Source organism: Stigmatopora argus, chromosome 12, assembly GCF_051989625.1.
Source record: "Stigmatopora argus isolate UIUO_Sarg chromosome 12, RoL_Sarg_1.0, whole genome shotgun sequence".
NCBI classification, from domain to species: Eukaryota; Metazoa; Chordata; class Actinopteri; order Syngnathiformes; family Syngnathidae; genus Stigmatopora; species Stigmatopora argus.
In genome coordinates this window covers 7898919-7921037 of record NC_135398.1, presented here as the reverse complement: position 1 = coordinate 7921037, position 22119 = coordinate 7898919, and the positions used below count along the sequence as shown (strand labels likewise).

General features: G+C 47.7%; 3 protein-coding genes across 5 annotated transcripts; 2 read left to right on the top strand and 1 right to left on the bottom strand.

Moving 5' to 3' along the window:
• Positions 1–3: 3 nt before the first annotated feature.
• On the bottom strand, positions 4–4839 carry nmnat2 (nicotinamide nucleotide adenylyltransferase 2). The gene is made up of 11 exons (XM_077616233.1): positions 4625–4839; positions 3768–3856; positions 3581–3648; positions 3443–3521; positions 3057–3183; positions 2910–2990; positions 2796–2840; positions 2577–2653; positions 1777–1878; positions 1641–1708; positions 4–1568 (listed from the first exon to the last, which is right to left on the bottom strand). Exons 1-11 carry the CDS (start codon positions 4707–4709, stop codon positions 1466–1468), a joined length of 924 nt encoding a protein of 307 aa, XP_077472359.1. The 5' UTR covers positions 4710–4839; the 3' UTR covers positions 4–1465.
• Positions 4840–5591: 752 nt separating this feature from the next.
• smg7 (SMG7 nonsense mediated mRNA decay factor) lies at positions 5592–16684 on the top strand. 3 transcript variants are annotated; one of them, XM_077616229.1, is made up of 23 exons: positions 5592–5943; positions 6470–6501; positions 7497–7614; positions 7689–7821; positions 8347–8521; positions 8589–8660; positions 8746–8896; positions 9576–9711; positions 9778–9919; positions 10107–10275; positions 10364–10434; positions 10583–10643; positions 10710–10829; positions 10911–11307; positions 11411–11555; positions 11720–11952; positions 12577–12843; positions 13419–13568; positions 13659–13733; positions 14479–14629; positions 14705–14875; positions 15584–15735; positions 15805–16684. In XM_077616229.1, exons 1-23 carry the CDS (start codon positions 5918–5920, stop codon positions 15916–15918), a joined length of 3261 nt encoding a protein of 1086 aa, XP_077472355.1. In that variant the 5' UTR covers positions 5592–5917; the 3' UTR covers positions 15919–16684. The 3 variants fall into 3 exon arrangements, with proteins under 3 accessions (XP_077472355.1, XP_077472354.1, XP_077472356.1); XM_077616228.1 differs by having other exon boundaries at positions 5594–5943; positions 11720–12018; XM_077616230.1 differs by lacking the exon at positions 13419–13568 and having other exon boundaries at positions 5596–5943; positions 11720–12018.
• A 686-nt stretch (positions 16685–17370) lies between these two features.
• Positions 17371–21101, top strand: cyp7b1 (cytochrome P450, family 7, subfamily B, polypeptide 1). The gene is made up of 6 exons (XM_077616115.1): positions 17371–17537; positions 18020–18156; positions 18626–19228; positions 19615–19818; positions 19878–20056; positions 20211–21101. Exons 1-6 carry the CDS (start codon positions 17473–17475, stop codon positions 20502–20504), a joined length of 1482 nt encoding a protein of 493 aa, XP_077472241.1. The 5' UTR covers positions 17371–17472; the 3' UTR covers positions 20505–21101.
• The last annotated feature ends 1018 nt before the right edge of the window (positions 21102–22119 follow it).

Here is a 22119-nt window from a genome sequence, read left to right as displayed (position 1 = left end):
CACTTAGGCTTTTGTTGTGTTTTAATGAGATTATTGTACAAAGAGATCGATGGATTCATTGATTCATTTCATGCACGAGCACAAGCAAAAACTGTGGACATGCTACACAACAAGAACCATACGCAGTCCCAAAAAACCTGCAAAAGTGTATATAGGACAAAAATATTTTTTGGGGGTAGAAATAACCACTTGGCTGAATCCCACATTTGTTTTTAAAACTGCTGACTGAAACAGAACCAATGCTAAGTTTTTTTTAATGAATCATTCACAGATGAATTTTTCCAATTCTAACGGTTGTCGATTGGTGGATTTTCAGGTTTGGAAATCTGCCGACCCATTCTCCTGATTGGATGAGAAACAGGAAGTGAAGCTAAAGTGACCTCCCACACTATAATGTAGCCATTATTACATAGCAAAAATGTCACGGTTCACACTTTACACCAGATTTGCGGTTGTTTTGAGTACTCATGTTAACGGCTCGCTTTCCAATTTGTATCAATTTGGACTACAACAAGACAGGTGGCAGCACTGAGCACAACTCCATCAAACAAGCGGAAAAAAAATGGTACCAGACTAAAATTTGAACCAAATCTAAATAAGCAGCACACAAAAGTTAGCTAACAGCGAGTAAGAACATGGCTAGCCAGAGAATGGGAATCCAAACTGTAGCTTTGTCCTCACACTTAAAAAAAGATAAATAGAAACCATTTATGCAAAAACCATGAAGAATTTGTGAAGTTGACCTTAATGCTTTCATGCATGAATTATTATTTTTTTTAATCCTTGGAGAGCACTCATCGAACTCACTGGCTGTCATTGATTTAGCAAGACGTCCAATCCATTGAACAATAAGGGACGAATATACTTTGATGCATTCACCCCTCCCAGTCAAAATGGCTTTGACATTCATTCATTTTACTTTCATGAATTTCATTTTTATTGACATCGAATCGATTTGAAACATTTTATTAGTGCCGTTTTTAATCATAGCAATAGTGATATTGAGCAACACTGTCCTGGTCGAGTTCTAACAGTGACAACCAACCCTGTTCTCCCCCACATAGGATAGGTGGGATGCTAACTTGTATTCCGGATTTAAAGAAATGTCGTATGAAGTGCGGGTGGGTGGGTGTTATTATGCTGCGTTCAGATCGGCCGCATCTTTGCCCACTTTTTTTTAAAAATCCCAAATCCTCTCCCGTACAAAAAACTAGGTCACAATATGACTAGAATGAAGTCCTAGATTAAGATTGTAATATTACGACTACAAAGTCATAGATTGTAATTTTACAGGGATTAAAGTCATAATATTAAAAGGATTGAAATTCCTATTTTGCAATTATTGGATGTTGTTTGGTTTCACTTTGGCCACCCAAGGTCCACATCAGCACAAAACCTCATTTCGATGGCCAAACGCGGGCGCTCTGAACGCAGTATTAAACGCAAATGACACTTAAGCAAGCGTCTATCCTGAGGCATTGATGTAGAGTTGAGTGTCCAGGATGTAGTCGATGACGGGCTGGGACAGGTAGTCCACCACGTGGCCGTCTCCGTGCTGCAGCGCCAGCCTGCCAGGGGCCACAGCAACATGCCACACGTCAACGCCTCGGTGTCTTATTTCCTCGCGCGTCCCAACTCACCTGCTCTTGGTGGAGCTGACTTGCGTCATGGGATGGCTGCGGTCGTCCTCCACCACCAGGATGTTGTCCTGAGGGCCGCCAAGAAAAGAAGTCAGCGAGAGAAGCGACTCCAGAGGAAAAACAAAGAAAGCAGAACCCGGTGTTTGCGCAGAACCGCCGACTGCTTCATGATGCGCTCGGTGTCGGCGCCGTCACGAGGTACCACCACGATGCCGAAATCGCCCACGATCACCCCCATCTGCAAAAGAAATATTTTGTTCATGACGAGCTCGATTCTGTCACATTTGACTTTTTCAGTCATTTAATAGTCGCCATTTTAATCAATAAACTATTTGGCCCTGATAGAGAACAGTGCAAATAAAATGATGTCTCATTTTGGCAAAAATGAACAATTTTAGACCAAATACTATTTATTTGGGACAAAAGAAAACACTTTGGAAAGGATCATTTACTTTTCATTTTTTAATCAAACATTAAATGGCAAATAAATTTTGACCAAGAATTAACACTACTTTTTAAACCAAACATTAAGCAATTTGCAGTAAAAACAGTTTTAGTCCAAATTCATCTTTTTTTTAACCAAATATTAATAATTTTTTGAGTCATCATTTGATGAAATGAAGTATTTTGTATTAAAAATGTAACACTCTTTTTATTTAAACCAAACATTCTCCGATTTCAACCTAAAATGAACCATTCCAAACCAAAAACTGGCCATTTTTGACCATGAGTTTACCATTTTGGACCATAAACAAACAATTCTTGACCCTGAACGACTAACATTTTGTCTTTTTTTCCAAATTATGGACCAAAAAATAAACTATCTTCCCATTGACCACTCTATTACTTTGTCAGATTCCTACTTACAACAACACTCAAACTAAGGAAAAAGGACAAGACGAAAATGAGGAATGAGAGGGGGGCGGGGTTGCTTACATCACTGTCCTTCCATAGGCCAGGGATGCAGAAAGATTCCAGGAGGTCACTTCCACACAAGAGCAAGATGCGCAACTCTACACACCCCAGCGAGCGGGGTTGGAGGGAGGGGGGGATTCGGGGGTGGAAAGGAAAGATAGGCGGCCTCAGTAAACCGGCGTTTACTAGACCAAAACAAACAGGAGGGAGCGCGCACAAAGCGCCGAGAGCGTCGCTCACCGATCTCCTCGTACGTCATGGCCGGCCCCAAGTTGGCGTTTTCATCTAGCGCGAGAAAGCCGGCCGTCAGTGAGGCGAGCGGAGGCGCGGCGGCGACGGCGCTCGTCGACTCACCGATGAAGGCGAAGCGTTCCATGTGAGGGCGCATGCAGCAAACTTTGCCCAAACTCTCGCTCAGCTTGCCCCAAAGTTTGACTGCCAGGTGCAAGTTGACGCTTGTTGTCGGCGTTGTCGTTGTCGCCGGGGGGCGGGAGTACTTACCGGAAGTGGCCTTGTGGTTCAAGTTATTGAGGTTCTGATAAGCCGGCGGCGCCCGGGTCTGCGGCTGGCCGATGACGGGAGTCGACGACGGCGTGTTGACGTTAGACAAAATGCAGCCTGTCACTCTCTGAAGAAAAAAAAACATTAAACATAATTGAGACATTGTATTAAAAATACAGTTACATTTTTCTTTAAATAAAAAAAAACATGAAAAATTACAAAATAATTAAATGATAACAAAAAAATCTATAAAATATGTGCTCACGAGAGAGAATCTGGATCAGGTTTAAGTCAACATTGACAATTTCCAACCTCCAGATGTCCAATTCTTTGGGACATGGAGGGTTGATGGCGAATGAACATCCTTGCTTTTAAGCTCCACCTACCTTCATGAGGTCTCGGTGGTGCTCCAGGACGCTGCAGGTGGTCTGCCAGGTGTCCTGGTAACACTCCCAGGGGTCCACCCTGCGTCCACGGCCAAGGCTTTAGAGCGGGCGCGCCACGAGGCGCGTCACGTGACTCACCTGATCCAATCGGACGACTGCACGGCCAACTGGCACATGGTCAGACGGTGTCTGCTGGACACCAGACCCTATGGGAGGCGGAAACGGGGGCAAACTTGTGAAGATGTGCAATCACGTGGCTCGAAATGAGAACTGGATGCTTTTTTTCTATAGCAGTGAATGAGTTAAAAGACGGAATCGCACTCACGGCTTTCCCGTACGAGTCGTGCACCGGCGAAATGATCCCGCCGATCACGATGAATCGTCCTGTTTTGTTCAGGAAATCCCTGGCTTTTTCTGCATAGACAACAAAAAAATGGAACACACGAGCAAAAAAATCACGTTGTTGTGTTATACACACGGGCAATAGCGGTTCATCACAAATATTTTTTTTAAAAAAAGGACAAAATTAGGATGAATTGCATTTTAACTATTAAAAATATGGGATTAATTTGTGGTTAATCAGGAGTTAATATTAAAAATGTGACTAAATTGTGGGTAATTAAACATCTTAAAATTTGGGACAAAAATATTCCCAAATTAATAATTAAAAAAATGGAATGTGTGAATGATAGCTAATTAGTGACTAACAAACTATAATAATTTGTGGTCAGCTATTAAAAGCTTGAACTAATTAGCATATTACTGTGGAAAAAAACTACTACATACTAACAATGGAAATAATCCAATTAATAATACTGAGCACATTGGCTGACATTGACAGCAATACAAGTCTTGCGTTTCAGTGCCAGTGACGGCAATAGACGTCTTTCGCGGTCAATGATTCTTGCTTATAATTCAAGTGTGACTAGAAAAACCGCGACCCTTTGTAGAATAAGCGCTACGGAAAATTAATGAATTGATTAAATTAAAGGCGATTTCGATGTTGTGGCGATGTTGTTGTTGAGGGCCGCGCAGCCTTGACAGCGACGATGACGCGTTCAAAGACGCAAGCTTGCCACGGACGTTTTGGCTTCCAGAAGCTTCCGTTCATCCTTTCAGCACCGGACAGCGCCGATTTGATCGCGGCCGAACCAAAACGAAGCAATGACGTCACAGCCTCACCGAACATATGAATGTGTCCCTTGGTGATGGGATTGAAGCTGCCGCACGACAGCAGGATCACGTGACTTTTGCTGGTTTCTGGCATGGTTCCTCGACGGCCCGGTTCCGGTTCGGCGATGCTCGAAGCTGGCAGTGCGTGGAGAAGCGGAGGGAGGATTCGGTGAGAGGCGATCGCCGAGTCTGCGGCAGGATGCTGGAGGAAATGACGTCACGACCTGAAACGGGGGCATGCTGGTCACGTGAACGGGAGGTGTCCCCATTTGTTTTGTTTGGCTTTTTTCCCCATTCGAATTAGAACACAAAACGCAACTGGAATGGTTGGTATACAAATCAAAATGGATTGGACGTCCAACAAAGTTGGACATGTTTAAAATAAAATAAAACGTTTTTAATGAAATTAAGATAATCACTTCAGTTGTAGGTTTATGTTTACGATGTTTAAAAACAGAAATATAAAAGATATATGCTGTTTTCTATTTGTAAAATAAATAAAGTCAATTTTTACTCTCAACGACAGATGTCCAAATCCTTTAAACTGTGAGGACTGGCTCGTCCATACATTTATGATTAATGGCAAATTAACTCTCTTATAAAATAGGACTACTAATTTGCATTTAATCACAAATTAACTCATTCATTTCATCACTGCCTGACACTCAGAGTCACAATGCATTGGACGTCCTCTACTGTCAATGGCAGCTAATGAGTAAAAAAGCATTGAAAATGTGACAGATTTGCAAGTTATCTGTTTAAATGGTATAACGTTTATGATTAATCATGGAGTAACTATTAAAAATCGACGAATTTCTGGAAACTTGAATTTGGGAATTAAAAAAAACATTTTTTTAGTATAATATTCTTTAGTACGTATTTGTTATACAGTTTAATGTGTGCCTTCACTGATCAACTGACCTGACTTTTCAGTGCCCGCCCACACAGTCACCTTGCTTTCACGCAGGCATTGAGCCGAATCTTTCCGAAACATGCCGAACATCTCTCCCTACCTTTCGACATGAAAGGCTACATTCCTCTTAAATAAGGGGAATAGTTTGACGTGCATTCTACGCAAATGACGCCGAATGATCAAAGTATCAACCAAGAGTCACTTAATGTAACACGCAGTCGTGATTTAGTGCCTTTGTGCAGGATATTTCCGAATACGCCGAAGTGGGCCGAGTTGTTTCCGAAATATGCCGAAGATGCCAGACTGGCCGACAGGAAGCAACAATATGGCGGCGTTAGCAGCGTTAGCCCGTGAGCTCGTCGTGGCTTGAACGCGGGCGAGCCGTCACCATGAGCCTCTGCGCGCACTTTTTACGGTAGGTTGCGCAAGCCACCAGACACGACATGACGGGCGTCATAAAGCGACATTTGAAGCTCGGCTTGCTGTAGTTTTCGTGGCGTGCTTAGGAAAAAACGAGCGGGGCTAGCCAGCTTGGTTCGTCAACAACACATTCGATGCCGCCTGTCATCATCAAACTGGCCAGCTATGTGCCTACAATGGCATCGCTAAAGTACGCCTTCAACTTCACCTACACCTCAATTTGAAAGTTTGATTTTATATTTTTATTTTCAAGCCCTTTTCTTTCTCCCCTGTCAGTCTTCACTGGTCCATTGCAGTTACGTAGCTTTAGCTTGTTGCTAACGCGTGCGTTGCGATACGCGGTTGTGTGACGTCACGCGTGTGCATTACTACCGCGATCGTGGTACTATTGCGGCGACTCGAGCCAATTCGGACGCCGCCAGACGCTTTTTGAGCTTGATGATGACGTGCGCCAGCTGACGTCACCAGCCGATGACGTGCGTTGTCTCTAACCTGTTCTTTTCTCTTGTGTTGGCGAGCAGACAGGCAGAGGCCCTGAAGGCGGACATGACAGGTGAGCATCTCTGCCTCGTCCGGGAAAGCATTTGACCTTCATTTTCAAGTGACTTTTAGAACCGGCGCAAGGAAAGTTGCGCTTTGGGTTCGGTTCTGTTGCCATGACAACGGAATGTATGCAATTTCTTGCGATGTGCATCCGTTCAAACATCAATCAAGTCACCGGCACTAGATGTGTGATTAAAAAAAATATAAGGAATGTTATAACCACATAGCTGTAAGTGACGAAAGAATACGAAAGGATGTAAATTTGGTGGGAATCTCGCTCGGGACTCGTTTTGAAATTAAATCATACTCCAATGCGTAAAGAAGGGATCAGAACTTGAATGAAGAAAAGAAGACGATTAAACGTCTATTGCCGTCAATGGCAGCCAATGCTATAAAGCAGGTGTAGGGACCCTATTGCTCGGGAGCCTTATGTGGCTCTTTTGGTGGGTGCATATGGCTCCCAGCTAACCTGTCAGTTAATATATGCCTATCCCAGCTGATTCCAGGCCAGAGGCAGTGGACACCCTGAATCGGTGGCCAGCCGATTGCAGGGCACAAGGAGACGAACAACCACACTCATCCCTAGGGCAGTTTAGAGTGTCCAATCAGCCTACCATGCATGTTTTTGGAATGTGGGAGGAAACCGAAATACCCGGAGGAAACCTGGACAGGCCCGGGGAGAATATGCAAACGCCACACAGGTGGACGTGACCTGGATTTGAACCCAGGGCCCCAGAGCTGTGAGGCCAACGTGCTAACCACTCGCTCCATTGGGCCGCCCGCTTTAATCATAATTTTTCAATTAGATGACTCTTTATGCATACAGTGATTAGCCACAGCGTAACAATGTTGTCAAAAGAATTCAGAGACTTTTTCTACTTTAAAAGGGGTGAAATGAGTAAAAAAAACAAAACAATGTATTTTAAATTCTGAGTATGGCTGGTTGATAATTTTGGATGGGCTGAGCAGATAAGAGACTAACACGCAAGCCTTTGCGTGACGCAGATTCCAAGCTGGCGCCAGCCGAGGCGTGGACGTCCCGCCAGGCCCTGCAAGACTTGTACCAGAAGATGCTGGTCACTGATCTGGAGTACGCCCTGGACAAGAAAGTGGAGCAGGATCTGTAAGTTCTGCCCCGCCTCCCCGACTGTTTATGTCCGACTTGCGTGACCGCCGTCCGTGCCTGTGTCTTTCCAGGTGGAACCACGCCTTCAAGAACCAGATCACAACCTTACAGAGCCAGGCCAAGAACCGGGCCAACCCCAACCGGAGTGAGGTGCAAGCTAACCTGTCCTTGTTCCTGGAGGCGGCCAGCGGCTTTTACACCCAGGTGAGCTGCGGCATATACGAGAGAGACCTAAATAATGGATGATGGCTAGCTGTCCAATTCTGGGGTGTCAAACGCATACTTTGTAATTATGTTGGGGCTGTTATGTGTGCTGAGCAAAGGCCACCGCCATTAATCGAATAGTGGACAAATAATTGATTATCAAATGAATCTGTTTTGGATAGTTGAGCCATAATTTAAGAATAGTCCAATCCTGTAATATATGTTTTTGATTTCCATTTATTATCCCCCAAAACAATGGGGATAAATAGATTTTACATGTATTTTTTTCATGGGAAAATATAATTGAATTAAAAAAAAAGAATGATACCATTTTTTTCCTTTGTATTTTTTGTTTATGCAATTTTTAATTTAAATTTCTTTACATAAGAAATAAAAAAAATCAGTTATGTAGTTGTAGCAACATACATTTTTCCGGGCCGAACGAAATGATGTGGCAGGCCCCACCTGGCCCCCGGGCCTTGAGTTAGACACCCCTATGGTATCACACGCAATGGTGCTTCACAGCTGTTGCAGGAGCTGTGCAGCGTCTTCAACGTGGACTTGCCGTGTCGCGTCAAGTCTTCACGGCTGGGCGTCATCGGCAACAGACAGAACGGCGGCGACGGCGCCATCGTAACGCCGCAGCCCAGCTCGTGCTCGTACATCTGCCAGCACTGCCTGGTGCACCTCGGCGATATCGGTGAGGAAGAGCCGCCCGTAGGCCCCGCCCCGTCTGACCCTGTCTCGTCGTCTTTCGCCGCTTTCAGCGCGCTACCGCAACCAGACCAGCCAGGCCGAGTCCTACTACCGGCACGCCGCCCAGCTGGTCCCGTCCAATGGTGAGTTTGGGGAGGACAACGCTCGCTCGGAGTTGGATCGCAAAGTGGGCCAAATCTCAGCCCCTCTCGTGCCGGCGTCTTTCAGGTCAGCCGTACAACCAGCTGGCCATCCTGGCGTCCTCCAAAGGAGACCACCTGACCACCATCTTCTACTACTGCCGTAGCATTGCCGTCAAGTTCCCCTTCCCCGCTGCATCCACCAACCTGCAAAAGGCGCTGTCCAAGGCGCTGGAGAGGTAAGCGTTGCCTGTGGTTAAATCTTCGAAGCCCTTCCTTCAACATAATGCTGTATTACAATTGGTTAAAACAAATTGCGTATCGCCTAACATTTTTAAACGGCTCAAATGTTTGTCAGACAAGCTACTACTAGCTTTAGCGGCACATTGCAGGTCTCTTCCACTGTTCTAGTGTAGCATTGGTTTTATGTTTAGATCTAAATGGATCATATTTATATAGCCATTTTTTAGGAGATGTCTCATTTTTGTGCAGCTTAAGTACAAAAATTACATTACTAACATCAAGTAACTAATTGCTAGTTTCGGTCCGGTGTCAACTGAGTGATGATAAGACTGAGTAAACAGGCTAACGTTAATCTTTAATAGGTACTTTTTTTTCTCCCCTTTATTTTTTTGGAAACTTGCTCATGGTTTCTGTTAAAATAAATTATTAAAGTCGTTTAAAAATAAATGAAAATATATTTATTTTTGATCATCATTTTTCTATTCATGGGTTTCTAAAATAAAGGCATGAATTCATTGACTGCCATTGACAGCGAATGAACCAAAAGTCATTGACTCCGACTTAAATTCCATCGGACGTCTACTGGTGATAAATTCATTTCAATTTCCAGCTGGAAGAGGATTGATCGCACATTAAAGTCCATTATGTGACCACGTGCTTTTTATCGTTGGTTAGCCGCGAGGAGACCAGAGGCAAGTGGAGCGTGTCGGACTTCATCAAGGCTTTCATCAAGTTCCACGGCCACGTTTACCTGAGCAAAAGCATGGAGCAATTGGACGCTCTAAGGGAACGTCTGGAGGAGCAATTTCAGGTAGGCGGCGTAGGCCACGCCTCCTCCCACGCGGACGCCGGCTGACGCACGTACACGTTCGCGCAGAGGCTGATCCTGCAGAAGGCCTTCAGTTCTCAGCAGCTGGTGCACATCACTGTCATCAACCTGTTTGAGCTGCACCACCTTCGCGAGACGGTGGCTGACGGACAGCGAGCCGTCAGCTGGTTCCAGCTCCTTGGACTCTTTAGTAAGAACCTGACGGGGAAGATATTCAGATTGGCTATTAGGGCCAAAGGCAGCTACATTAGTTTTTTTTCCCTCATACTTGGTTCAACTTTAGTCTCGTAGTCCTATTTTTACTTTGTTGCTTTCCTAGAAGGATAAGTTTGTAATAAAAAAAACAACTGTATTGACCGGACCTATTTTCTCTTCAGTGTCCTTCCTGGGGCTCATGTGCAGCCGGGTCCTACTAAACAAGAACTGCGGCGAAGAAGAAGAGGAGGCGGTGGGCGAGTGTCCCCTGCCGGCCATCAAAGTCTCTCTGGACTGGATGCGCTTGAAGCCCGGCGTGTTCCGCGAGGCCGCCGTGGATCAGAGGCAGCAGTGAGTGATCTCACGCGTACCGACCGGGCGGGTGGCCTTCCGTCTCGGTCCGACGCTCACGTACTGTCACATCTTGCTGTCCCCTCAGCGTCTGGCCGTGGCTGGTGTCTATCCTCAATAGCTTCCAGCCCAAAGACCAGCACGTGTCCTCGTCCTCAGGTACCCACTTGTTGTTTTCTGGGTTTTTTTCCAAACGATAATTGACGATTAATCACAAATTGCTTCCTCTTTTGTGGGAGGTCGTTGAGAATTTTCCACTAGAGTCTTTGAAACGTCCAATTCACAACGGCTGACTTTTGTCGTTTAGCCACGCCGCTGCCGGAAGAGTTTGAGCTTCAAGGCTTCCTGGCTCTGCGCCCGGCTCTCAGGTAGCCCTTTCCCGCCCTCACACGCCCACGCCTTTTCCCGCCTCGCCGACCTTTCCGCTATTTCAGGTCAGTGGACTTCACCAAAGGTCACCGGGGCGTCCCGGTGGACCGCGATGCGCTTCTGCTGCGTACGCGTCACCAGAGGCTGGTGGCACTCGGAAAGTGGATCGCCGACAACCAGCCGGGGTGAGGCTCGTCGATTCCCCACCCACTGGGGGAGGCCGCTTTTCCCGCCGGCGCCTGAGCCGGCTCGCCTCCGTCCCGCAGGCTCATCCAGTGTCGCTCCGGCGAGGACGGCCTGCTCCTCTTCCTCAGCGACATTCCCGAGCGGGCCATCGAAGAGCCGGAGGAGAAGGATCCCTGCGTGCTGCAGGAGGCGTCCAACGGCGAGCAGGCGGCGGCCGGCCTCAAGTCGGTGCTGTCGGCCGGAAAGCCCCCGGGCTCCTGGCCGGACGGCGCCGAGCGGCCCGTGGTCACCTTTAAGGAAAACATCAAACCTCGGGAGCCCGTCCGCGCCGTTCCCCCCAAGGACGGCATGAAGGAGCGACGCGACTTTGCCAAAGGCAACGGCACGGCGGTCAAAATTGAGCCCAAGAGAGACGGAAAGCGCAAGTGCGAAACCAAGAAAGCCGTTCAGGAGAAAGTTCCCGACGCCGGCAAGCAGGTCAGTGGCGTCCGTCTTTGACGTGACCACCGTTTCCGTCTGTTGCCGAGATGTTTTTGTCTTCTTGTTCTCATCCGCCCTCTTTTGGTGTTTATTTGCCCAGGTGAAAAGTCAAACAGAAATGAGGAAGACACCGGTGTCCGAAGCCAAGAAGGCTCCGGCGACTCCCACTCAAGCGGCCGCCTGCTCTTCCCAGTTCATCCCCATTCACCATCCCGGCGCCTTTCCGCCGCTGCCAAGTCGCCCTGGTACGAAATCCGGGGGCGGGACGATACACATCAACTCACGATGCCATTTGCCAGGGTCACGATACGATAACAAAAAATGACAAGCGCCACATTCTATTGTGTAGCCTCATGTCATATTTCCAAGAAATGCTCGGCTTCACGTCTCGTTTGTTTCTACCCCCCAGGCTTCCCTCCGTCGGCTTTCGTCATCCCTCCCCCGGTGGCGTTCCCGGGCCTGCAGGTGAACCCGGGCTTCGCCTTCTCGGCCAGCGTTTCGGTGGCGGCGCCCTTCCTGCAGGCGGCGGCCGGCTCGCAGGTGGCCGGCGGGGGGAAGCAGTCCCACATCCCGTACAGTCAGCAGAGGCCCTCGGGACCCGGTTCCTCGGCTCCGGGCGTGCCGCCGCCAACCCAGCTGCAGGTGACGTCGCCCGTCAAGCCCGTTCAGCAGGTCGCCGTGGCCAAGAGTCCGGCCCACTTGCAGCAGGTCTGTGGTCTACTCCCGAGTCCCGCCAATAGTCCCCCACAAAATCAAGTTATTAATCTCCGCCTGCCTGCTTTTGGGGGTCATCGCATTATTTTGAGAGGAAACTAATCATGTAAAGGAAAACATCATTTTTTAAATTATTTTTAAGTACAAACGTATTGGCCACTGCCGATGACGGCAATAGACGTTCAATCCATTTTGGCGGATTGGATTTCAATCCCTGTCAATGGCAGTATAGCATTGTCACTCAATGCTAGCATTCCCTTTCCAAATGAATTTGATGTCCATAACTCAATTTCAAGAAATAAGTTAAAGGAATATTCCAAATATATATAGATAATTAAAATATTTATAAATATATTTACACAATTGAAACAAACCACAGAACATAGAGCAAATATCCAGCAACAACAAAAAAATGCAAGAAAATCACAATCAAGATAATGTTTTCAAATTGGGTTTGTTTACTGTACATTTTGAGTTTGAATCTTTTGACCAAATTTGGATCTTGTAAGTAAATTGGATACAATCAATGATTTGAGGCGTGTTTATTTTCAGGCTTTCCTGCAGGATCCTCAGCTGTGGAGTCCTAATCAGGCAGCGGCGCTGCAAAAGCTCCCGGCGTCGCTTCAGATGTCGCTCAAGCCGCAGAGCTTCTACATGTCGCCTCAGGATGCCCACAAAGCGTACGAGCAGCAGATGGACAAGAAGATGAAGTTCCCGGCCTACTGGGACCCCTCCTATCGGATGGCCGAGGACAGGATGAAAAGGGCCCCGCTGCCCGGGGAGCAGGACGCCGCCGGGCTCAGGGGAATGCCATTTGAGGTGAGCAAAAGTGCTATCAGTTTGTTCAAGCTTTCTTGGAGTGCTGTGCAAAATGAAGGGAAAAAAATCATCACAGTATTGGCCATTTTATGGACTTACAAGTGTATGGTTTTTTTTCTTCTCACAATGACACTTTGACGAGTGGATGTCTAATCGATTCGAAATTGGAGGGTGGCAGCCAATGAACATGAATTAGATACAAAATATAGAGACAGACATTTTAAAACTTCACCTGTTTTGGTTGTGGACTGCAAAAACACTCAAACCAAAGTGACGCATCCGGCATGTTAGCTAACATGCTGAAGTTAGCATCGCAAACAAGCTAAAATATGAGTGTGGGGAAACTTGAATATTAAATTGTTGTTTTTTTGTCAATGTGTACGTCACGTGAGCGCAAAGGAGCGATGAACGAAAACAACAAATGGCACTTTTAGACTCGGGATCTGGCTAACTTCTTGCTTTGATAGCTCGGCGCTGTTTTGTGCCCCGGATCCCACTTTTGTCCCGCTTTGTTTCCCCTCTCCTCTTTCCCTCTTTCCTTCTTTCTTCTCTCTTTCCTCCCTCCTGCTGTTCAGGAGCCCAAAAGCTCGCCTCTCCTTCCTCCCGACCTGTTAAAATCTCTGGCCGAACTGGAGGAAGAGGACGAGCTGCTCTTTTCTAAGCCTCCCGATTTCTTCCGGGTTCTGTCCGCTCCTCTTAGCTCGCTTCCCGGACCCAACATGTTTGTATGTCGTCTCCTTCCCGTTGCCGCCGGCGCTCCTCGCCGCCGTGCTTCACCTTTTTTTTTTCCTTTTTCTTTTTTCTCCCCCTTTCAGCTACCCAATCCCAGCAGACAACCTGACGGCATCCCCGAGGCGCTCGGCCAATCGGCTTCGCTACTGCCCGTGCAGGTTAGCTCCGGATCCATCTCAACTGCCGCGTGCTGACCATTTATGTCCAATTAATCTAAACTGGGAGACATTTTACTTGATTTAAACAAATATATATATGAGGAAAATATTTTCAGGTTTTTGATTAAAATAGGAAAAAAGAAGAATAGAATATTTACGGTTTGCCATTTTAAAATTGAAACAAAAATACAATGAAGATTACATTTTTTTTTACAATAAATGAACAAATATAAAAACAAAAAATTCATTCAATTTAAAAAAATCTTTATGCAAAGAAAATAGTTCGTTTTTAATTAAAATGATAAATAGATCAGAAATACTTTATACTTTATTTTTAATATTGTGAGTAGGGGAATATGTTACTAAGAAACCCTAAAAAGATTGGCCAACTTTTAGGTCAACAATGTCGCAAAAAAATGGAGCAACTCTCAGAACCATTCAAAATTAAATCTATAAAAATTATGAAGAAATAAGTAGTTTTTTGTTTTTTACAAATTAGTGTTTGAAATAATCAAAAAATAGATGAATAAATTGGAATAAAAAAATGTAGAACCCCTACAAGAGTCAATTGTTCAGTCTCTGGGGAAAAAAAATGCAGTTTATCTCATTTAGTATTTAACGATGAATTGATTGTCACTACTTGAAGGAAACTGACTAACCTTCCCAAAAGTACGACTAAAAAGAACCATTCCTCACTCGCATTCTTCAAATATTCCCCTGAGTTTTCTTTTGTTTTCCCATGCAGGAGTACAACCAGAACAGCATTTTTAGTCAGGCGTACGGCAAGAACCTGTCGTCCGCCTCCAAGTCGGACGCTCCCGTCATGCACCAGGAGACCTCCTTGTACTCCCTGTTCGAGTGGACGCCATGGTCGCCCTCGCTGCCCGCCAGCTCAGGTGCGTGTCGCTCGGAGGTCCACGGATGTCGGCACCACCGCCGGGCAATTCACCGCCCGCTTTTCCGTCGGGCAGATCACTCAACGCCGGCTAGCCAGTCGCCTCACTCGTCCAACCCGAGCAGCCTGCCGTCCTCGCCGCCCACGCACAATCACGCAAACGCGCCCTTCTCCAACTTCGGACCCATCGGCACGCCCGATAGTCGCGAGCGCAGACCTTTGGACCGCTGGAAGGCCGAAAAAACAGGTGCTCTTATGGCTGGCCCACAGGCCCTAGTTTGGACACCCATGATCTATATAAACAGTTAGTTATGAACAAATTAGTCCCAAAAAATAGATTGAATGTTCAATTCCAGCCCCTCCCAGTTGACACGGATTGAATGTCCATTGGGTGTTTCCACTATCATGTCTCTTATGCTAACTAGCACAGCACGTACAGTCATAGCTCTACTTACGAATGCCTCTAGGTACGAAATTTTTAGGTTACGTATTCTTTTCGATGCAAATGAGTGACTCGAGATACGAAAAAAATACAAGTGACGAAATCCCCCAAAAGTATTACGTCTCCCATAATAACAGCCGCGGAAGGAACTATTTCAGCGGCCCACTGCACATTTACATATGCTTTATTTATTTTTAGACATTAATCAATCATTTTCTCCAATTTTTGTGTGTTTCCTCACACCTTTCATACAAAATTAGGACACTTTGACCAATTTTAAAGGGTATAGTTTGTAGTTGTGTGAGGACCGTGGAACAAATGAGAGAATTTATGTATAAAGTACACCTCTGCTTACAAAATTTTCAAGTTACGAAAAAAGTTCTGGAACCAATTAATTTGGTAAGTAGAGGTACGACTGTACATTGTGATCTGAGCTAGCAGTTGAACTCATGATCCCTTTTGAATGGAATGAAATTTGATTTGATTTAAACCTTGAGTTTGTGTGTCTCTCAGGTGCCGTGAGCAGCGGCCTGGGCTTGGACTACCTGCCGGCCGCCGTCTCGGACCCCGGCTGGCACCAAGCCCCGCCCGGCGGCAGCTCCTGGACCAATCAGGAGTCTCCCATGGAAGAGTCGTCCTCCAGCGTGCTGCTGGACAGCTTCAAGGTAGGCGAGGCGCCCCGGCGAGGCCGCGACGGCACCCCGCTCACCTGGGGCGCCTGCTTTTGCGTGCAGTCCATCTGGTCGAGCTCCATGATGCAGCCCGGCCCGTCGGCGCTGGAGCAGCTCCTGTTGCAGCAGAAGCAGAAACAACAACGGGGCCACGGTAGCGTCAACCCGCCGCACTGATGGGCCGCTGCGGCCGCCACAATTTAACCCACGCCGGCCACCGTTGATGCGCGGCAGACGCCGGCGGGAGGGGGGGACGACGCCCCCGACGAGGCTCCGCCCGAGGCCTCCCGCGCCCGGGAACGGCCGGACACCCGCCGCGGCGGATAACATCCGTCGCTGGCAAAACACACACACGCACACACACAACAAAAGCACAGGCAGAACACGTTTGTCCGCGTCGGACGTCCTCCCGGGCTTTTCGACAAGCGTCTTTTAGCGGCAACGCGGGCGGGGGAGGGTGGTGACGGGGCCCCCCGCGATGGCCGGGCGACCCGGAGCCGCGATTCTGCGCTCACTTCTTCTACGGACGCGGAAAACTCAATTCGCGGAGGGAACGAAACGGTCTCGTTAGTGATCTTGTCGTCTTTTAGCCCGACGACCGCTGTATTAAACTCGCTCGCTCGCTTATTACTCGCGTTAACTTTTCCGCCGTCCTTTCTCGAACGGACGGAAAGTCGTACGGACCGGGACCTTTTTAACGACGCCGCGCTTTTTAAGCACGGCGGCCGCTTTAGTTTTAACCGTTGGCGTCGTCGGGAGAAAAACGAGCGGAAGGGGAGCGCGCGGCGGCCAAGCCGGAGTTCCGCGCCCTCCCGGTGCACGCGGTTAAGAGGAAACGCCGATCGATCGCCTGCCCGAACGAACCTTTAATCTATAATAGTCATGTGATGAAGTTTCTGCTCCTTTTTTCTCCTTGCTGCCAATAAATTGGAAATCATGCTAACTTTGGAGATAAGCCTGGTGCTTACATACATACGCGCACACACACACACAGATCAGAACAACCACAGCCATAAAGTGGTCCACTCAAAGTTTAATCATTAGCTAACATTAACAGTGACAGCTACTGCTCTTGTAGTGGTTCGTAATGACCACACATTAACGTAGTAGAACTACTATTAGCATTCACAAATGCTCCAAATGAGGTAAAGCATCAACACCCTCTTAACAACTTTCATGTTGTTTGATAAATTAATTCACTAGCTCCCTTTGACAGAACTATACAAATTGAAATTAATTCATTTTATAACATTTCCACTTTTTAGTCCAGATGATGAGGTTATGGTCCAAGAGAATTTTTGGTCAATTAGTGTGAATTGTACTACTTCAAAGCCAAATTATATTGGACATCTATTTCCATCAATAACCTCCGTCTAAAGAATAACAAAAAAAACGAGTCATAACCCATCGACTCTCAGGGTAAAATGCAAATTTAGATGTTATTTGGTGGGGGGTTTTATTGTTCCGATTGCAAACGCAGGAATGTGCTTAGGCTCAGTTTATTATTTTATTTTTTGCTTAGTTCAGCGTATTTTTGACTTTTCGAGGGGGGGGGAAAGCAGGCTTGACACTTGTAACCCTCGCTTGAATGCTAATTCTACTGGCGCCCATCCAGTTGGAACTTTGAAGGCGGTCCACGTTTCCGCTCCAGTGTCCACCTTTCTAGGCCAGCCCCCCGGAAGTGACGTCAGCGCGCTTCTCTCAGACTTTGTTTGACGGACACGCGCGAAGATGCTCCTGCTGTTGGCGTGCGTCTTGCTGCTTGCGTTTTTGCTCGTCAGCCGACGTCGAAAAAGGTGAGCATGAGCAACATGGCGGCCCGACGCCGTTGCATTCCGTCAATCTGGCTTTTGGTTTTTTTTTTTTTATTTGACGTAGACGGACTGACGTCAGAGTTCGAACTGGGCTTGACGTCACGGTTCGGACGAGTCGTCCAAAGTGACGGACGACTCGACGCAGTCAATTTTACGTTCGGCTTTGTTTGTGATTGTGAAATCACCTCCATAAATTGCACAAGAAAACGTGGAAAAGTTCAGGTGTTTCCTGCAACGCTCCTGCCATAGACAGCGTTGGACGTCTATCGCTGTCAATGGCAAGCAATGAGTCGTGGAAAACGTTAGAATAGGAGAAACATTTTTTTTCTAAGGCGATGCGTTCTGGCTCTTATCCAAAATACACACGTTACTTGTACTTCAGTAGTTTTAGCACATTGTTTTTCCTCTAAGGTTCTGTTTATGTGACATTTTGCCCTTTTTCTTTGTGTATTTTCTTCCGCCAGGCGCCCTGGCGAACCCCCGCTGATCAACGGCTGGATTCCGTTTCTCGGCAAAGCGCTGGAGTTCCGGAAAGACGCTCGAAAGTTCCTAGAGGAACAGCAGAGGAACCTCGGAGATGTTTTCACCGTTCTCATCGCAGGTTGTTCGCCGCTCTCGCGTTGCCACATATTTTGCAGCGAAATGCATAGACAATCATACATTTTTGGGGTCTAAAATGATCAATATTTGGCAACGCATTGTTGCATGTTTGATCCAAAATGGTGCTCGGGAATTGGATTTTGGTCCAAAATGAGTCGTTCTTGCCCAAGAATTGTTCATTATTTTTGTTCAAGGATGTAAAGAACTATCAGAGATGTCCAATTTTGGCACTTAAATGTTAGTTTTAATCCATGGATATGTTTTAAAGCTACTCTGGATCACCGTTGAGCGAGGCTAGATAACAATTCACCCGTGCGCAACAAACGAGTCACCTGTGCGCAAATGTGTGTCAATTGACTGCAATGGATTGAACACTCTCAGCTCAGACAGTTGGACTAATCCATTAGCGTGATGACATTTGCGCCGATCCGGTTTGAGTGGGCGGGCTCTCTTGTGTTTGTGCGCGGCAGGTCGCCACATGACCTTCGTCATGAACCCCCTGATGTACCCCAATTTCATCAAACACGCCCGTCAGCTGGACTTCCACGAGTTCACCAAAAAGGCGGCGCCGGCGGCCTTCGGGTACCCGCCCCTGACGGAGAGCCGCTTCCCGGGCCTGTCCCGGCAGATCCACGCCTCCTTCCGCCTCCTCCACGGCGAGAACCTGGCGCCGCTGACGCGGAGCATGACGGCCAACCTGCTGGCGCTGGTCCGCCGAGACGGCCGCGACGGCCCGGACGGCGCCTGGAGGACGTCTGGCCTCTACCACTTCTGCGTGCGCGTCATGTTTGAGGCCACGCTCGCCACCGTGTACGGGCGGCCGGCGGACGACCTTTGCGGAGCCCAGGCGGAGGCGCTGAGGGCCGACTTTACCCTCTTCGACGACGTCTTCCCGCTGCTGATCGCCGGCGTTCCCGCCTGGGTGCTGGGAGGCGTGCGGAGCGTGCGGCGGCGCCTCATCCGGTACTTCCTGCCTCAAAGGATGTCCGACCGGGCGGACGTGTCGCACTTCATCCGGCGCCGCGCCTCGCTCTTGGAGCAGCACGCGCCGCTGACCGACGTCGACAAAGCAGGTGGGTCGGCGCCCTGCCGTCTTTGATTGAAAAACTAGCCCAAATGGCAACCTAGTAGATTCACCTTTTCTCTTATTTTGATAGTCTAACCGGAAACAAACCTGTTTGTTTCCGTGCCAGTCTTTTTTTTTCAGTCCTTTTTTTTTCTTTTGGGGCAAATCTGTCTCACTGTTGTTTTTGGGTCACTCCTTATTGATTTGAAAGAAATTTCATGTCATTTTCTGTTGATTTTGGACGATTCCCAGGTCACTTTGTTCAGATTTTTGTACAACACTGTGTGTGGCTCTTGGGACATCCCCAAGTGACTTCCTGTTTATTTCGGCTCACTCGCTGTTGACTTTGGGACTTTGACCCCCGGCGGTGTAAGAACTTTGTTTGTCTTCCAGCGCACCACTTCGCCATGTTGTGGGCGTCCGTGGCCAACACGGCGCCGGCCACCTTTTGGGCGGCGTACCACCTCCTGCGGGACCCCGAGGCGCTGGATGCCGTTCGACGGGAGATCCGTCAGGTCTTGGAGCTCGACCGACACGAGGACCCGTGCGCCGACGTGGATCTCGACACGGCGCAGCTGGACCGGATGACGCTCCTAGGTAGGACGCTCCCCGTCGTTGCGCCTTTTGGCCTCTCTGGACTTTCCTCGGCCCCCCAGACAGCGCCATCCACGAGACTCTGCGTCTGTCGTCGGCGTCCATCAACATTCGGGTGGCTCAGGAGGACTTGAATCTGCAATTGGACGCGGCCTGCAGCGTGGCGGTGAGGCGCGGCGACATCCTGGCCTTGTACCCGCAGAGCGTGCACATGGACGCCGACATCTACGAGGACCCGCAGGTACGCACGCGTTCATTCGCTGGCGGTTTGGGACATCCACAGGAAGTTGAATTAAAGACAACGAGACTTTTTTAATGATTTTTTTTTTACAAGGTATGGTTTCCACTTTTCTCAGCACGCGTGACATCTCCCTTTGTGTCTCGCTTCCGCTCAGACATTTCGCTTTGACCGCTTCGCGCGGCAGACGGAGTTCTTCAAGGACGGCCAAAAGCTTCGCCACTACCTGATGCCGTTCGGCTCGGGGGCCACCATCTGCCCCGGCCGCTTCTTCGCCGTCAACGAGATCAAACTCTTCGTGTGTCTGCTGCTGCTCTACTTTGACCTGCGCTTGGAAGCGGGGCAGCCCCCGGCCCGCCCCGACGCCAGCCGCGCCGGCCTGGGCATCCTGCGCCCCGACCGCGACGTGCCCTTCCGCTACCGTCTACGCCCCGTGGCCGCCGCCCGTTAGCGCCTTTGCCGACAAAATGTGCCCGGCGAAGGACGTGAGAGGTATGTCGCTATACGGGACGTCCAATCCATTCGTGGCGAGAGGGCGGGCGGCCGATTGGACGTCTAGCAGCCAATGAGTTCAGTTAGGAAATAACTGTAGGAAATTTGCCTTATTTTGACCTTAAAATGTAACATATTTTGTTCATTTTTACAAACATCATCCAAGGTTGATAACATTTATCAGAAATGTTGATTTTAGATTCTTCTTCTGACCTGTGACTTTTGCCCCCATGAGCCCAAAATGTAATCACTTCTGTCACATTACCACAAATATATCGTGGCGATTCCATAATCCATTTATTCGCCCGTGAATTCTTACAAACCCCTACAACATTTGACCTCATGACTGCACATATAGTCAATATACAAGATGTTCTGAAATGTTTGAATCCATTTTGTAGGCCCGGGTTAGTACTTGGATGGGAGACTGAGTTGGATTTCCAGGTGCCCTAAGCCAGGGGTGTCAAACTCATTTGGCATGGTGGGCCACATACGGCCTAGGGAGATGTCAAGTGGGCCGGACCATTAAAATTATACCATACTCTGCTATAAATAACCCAAATATCATGTCTTTCCTTTGTTTTGGTGTAAAGAAGCACAAGAACATTAGGAAAATACTGAGAAATTGAATGAACTATCCTTTTTCAAAACATTTCATGAAACACCTCATATTTCCTTAGACCAGGGGTCCCCAAACTTTTTCCTGTGAGGGCCACATAACTTTTCCCTTCTCTGATGGGGGGGGCCGGTGTCAGTTTGTAACAGAAAAAGTGTGACGATCGTTGGGGAGCTTAAAAAATGTATTGTTTTCCAGAAAGCCACACAACATCCAAATAACCCTTTCCAGGTTCTTTACAGAAAAAGTCAGGAAACAAATAATAACAATATTAATAAAATAAATAATAACTAAATAACCCTCTGAGTTCTTCACAGAAAAAACAGGAAATAAATAACACTATTTATGAAATAAATAATATCTAAATAACTCTCTCTGGGTTCTTCATAGAAAAAAAGCCATGGAACATGAACTTTCTGTTGTGCCATGCACACTCTTCTCCCTTTGCCCTGATCAAGTTTATGCACGACACCACAACCTTCATTACAGAATCCCACCTGCGATCATCCAGATGTCTCGGTAACACTGCTCGTGCATGCAACGGTGGACGTGCCCGCATGCATCAAAGGGAAACACTCTCCCCGCGCGTGTCACCAAAGAAGCAATGCGAAGCCCCGCTTCACTGGGATGATTTGTGGGCTCAGCAGGGGTGCAATGAACCAAACACAAGATTAAAATGTCCCAGTCTTCAAGGCCAAATAGGAAAAAAAAATCCGATAGCGTCTCTGGTATTGTTCAGAGGGCCGGTCCAAATGTGCCGGCGGGCCGTATCCGGCCCGCGGGCCGTAGTTTGGTGACCCCTGCTTTTGACCATTGAAGAGCGAGTGAGCGCCTCAAAGAAATTGAAGCATTGGACATATGAAGGAAGATGTAGCATCCCTCAAGACTAGGCATTTATTTAACAGGGCTGGGCAAACTAAATAAAGGGTCAGAATGAGAGCTTTGGTTTCAACCTGGA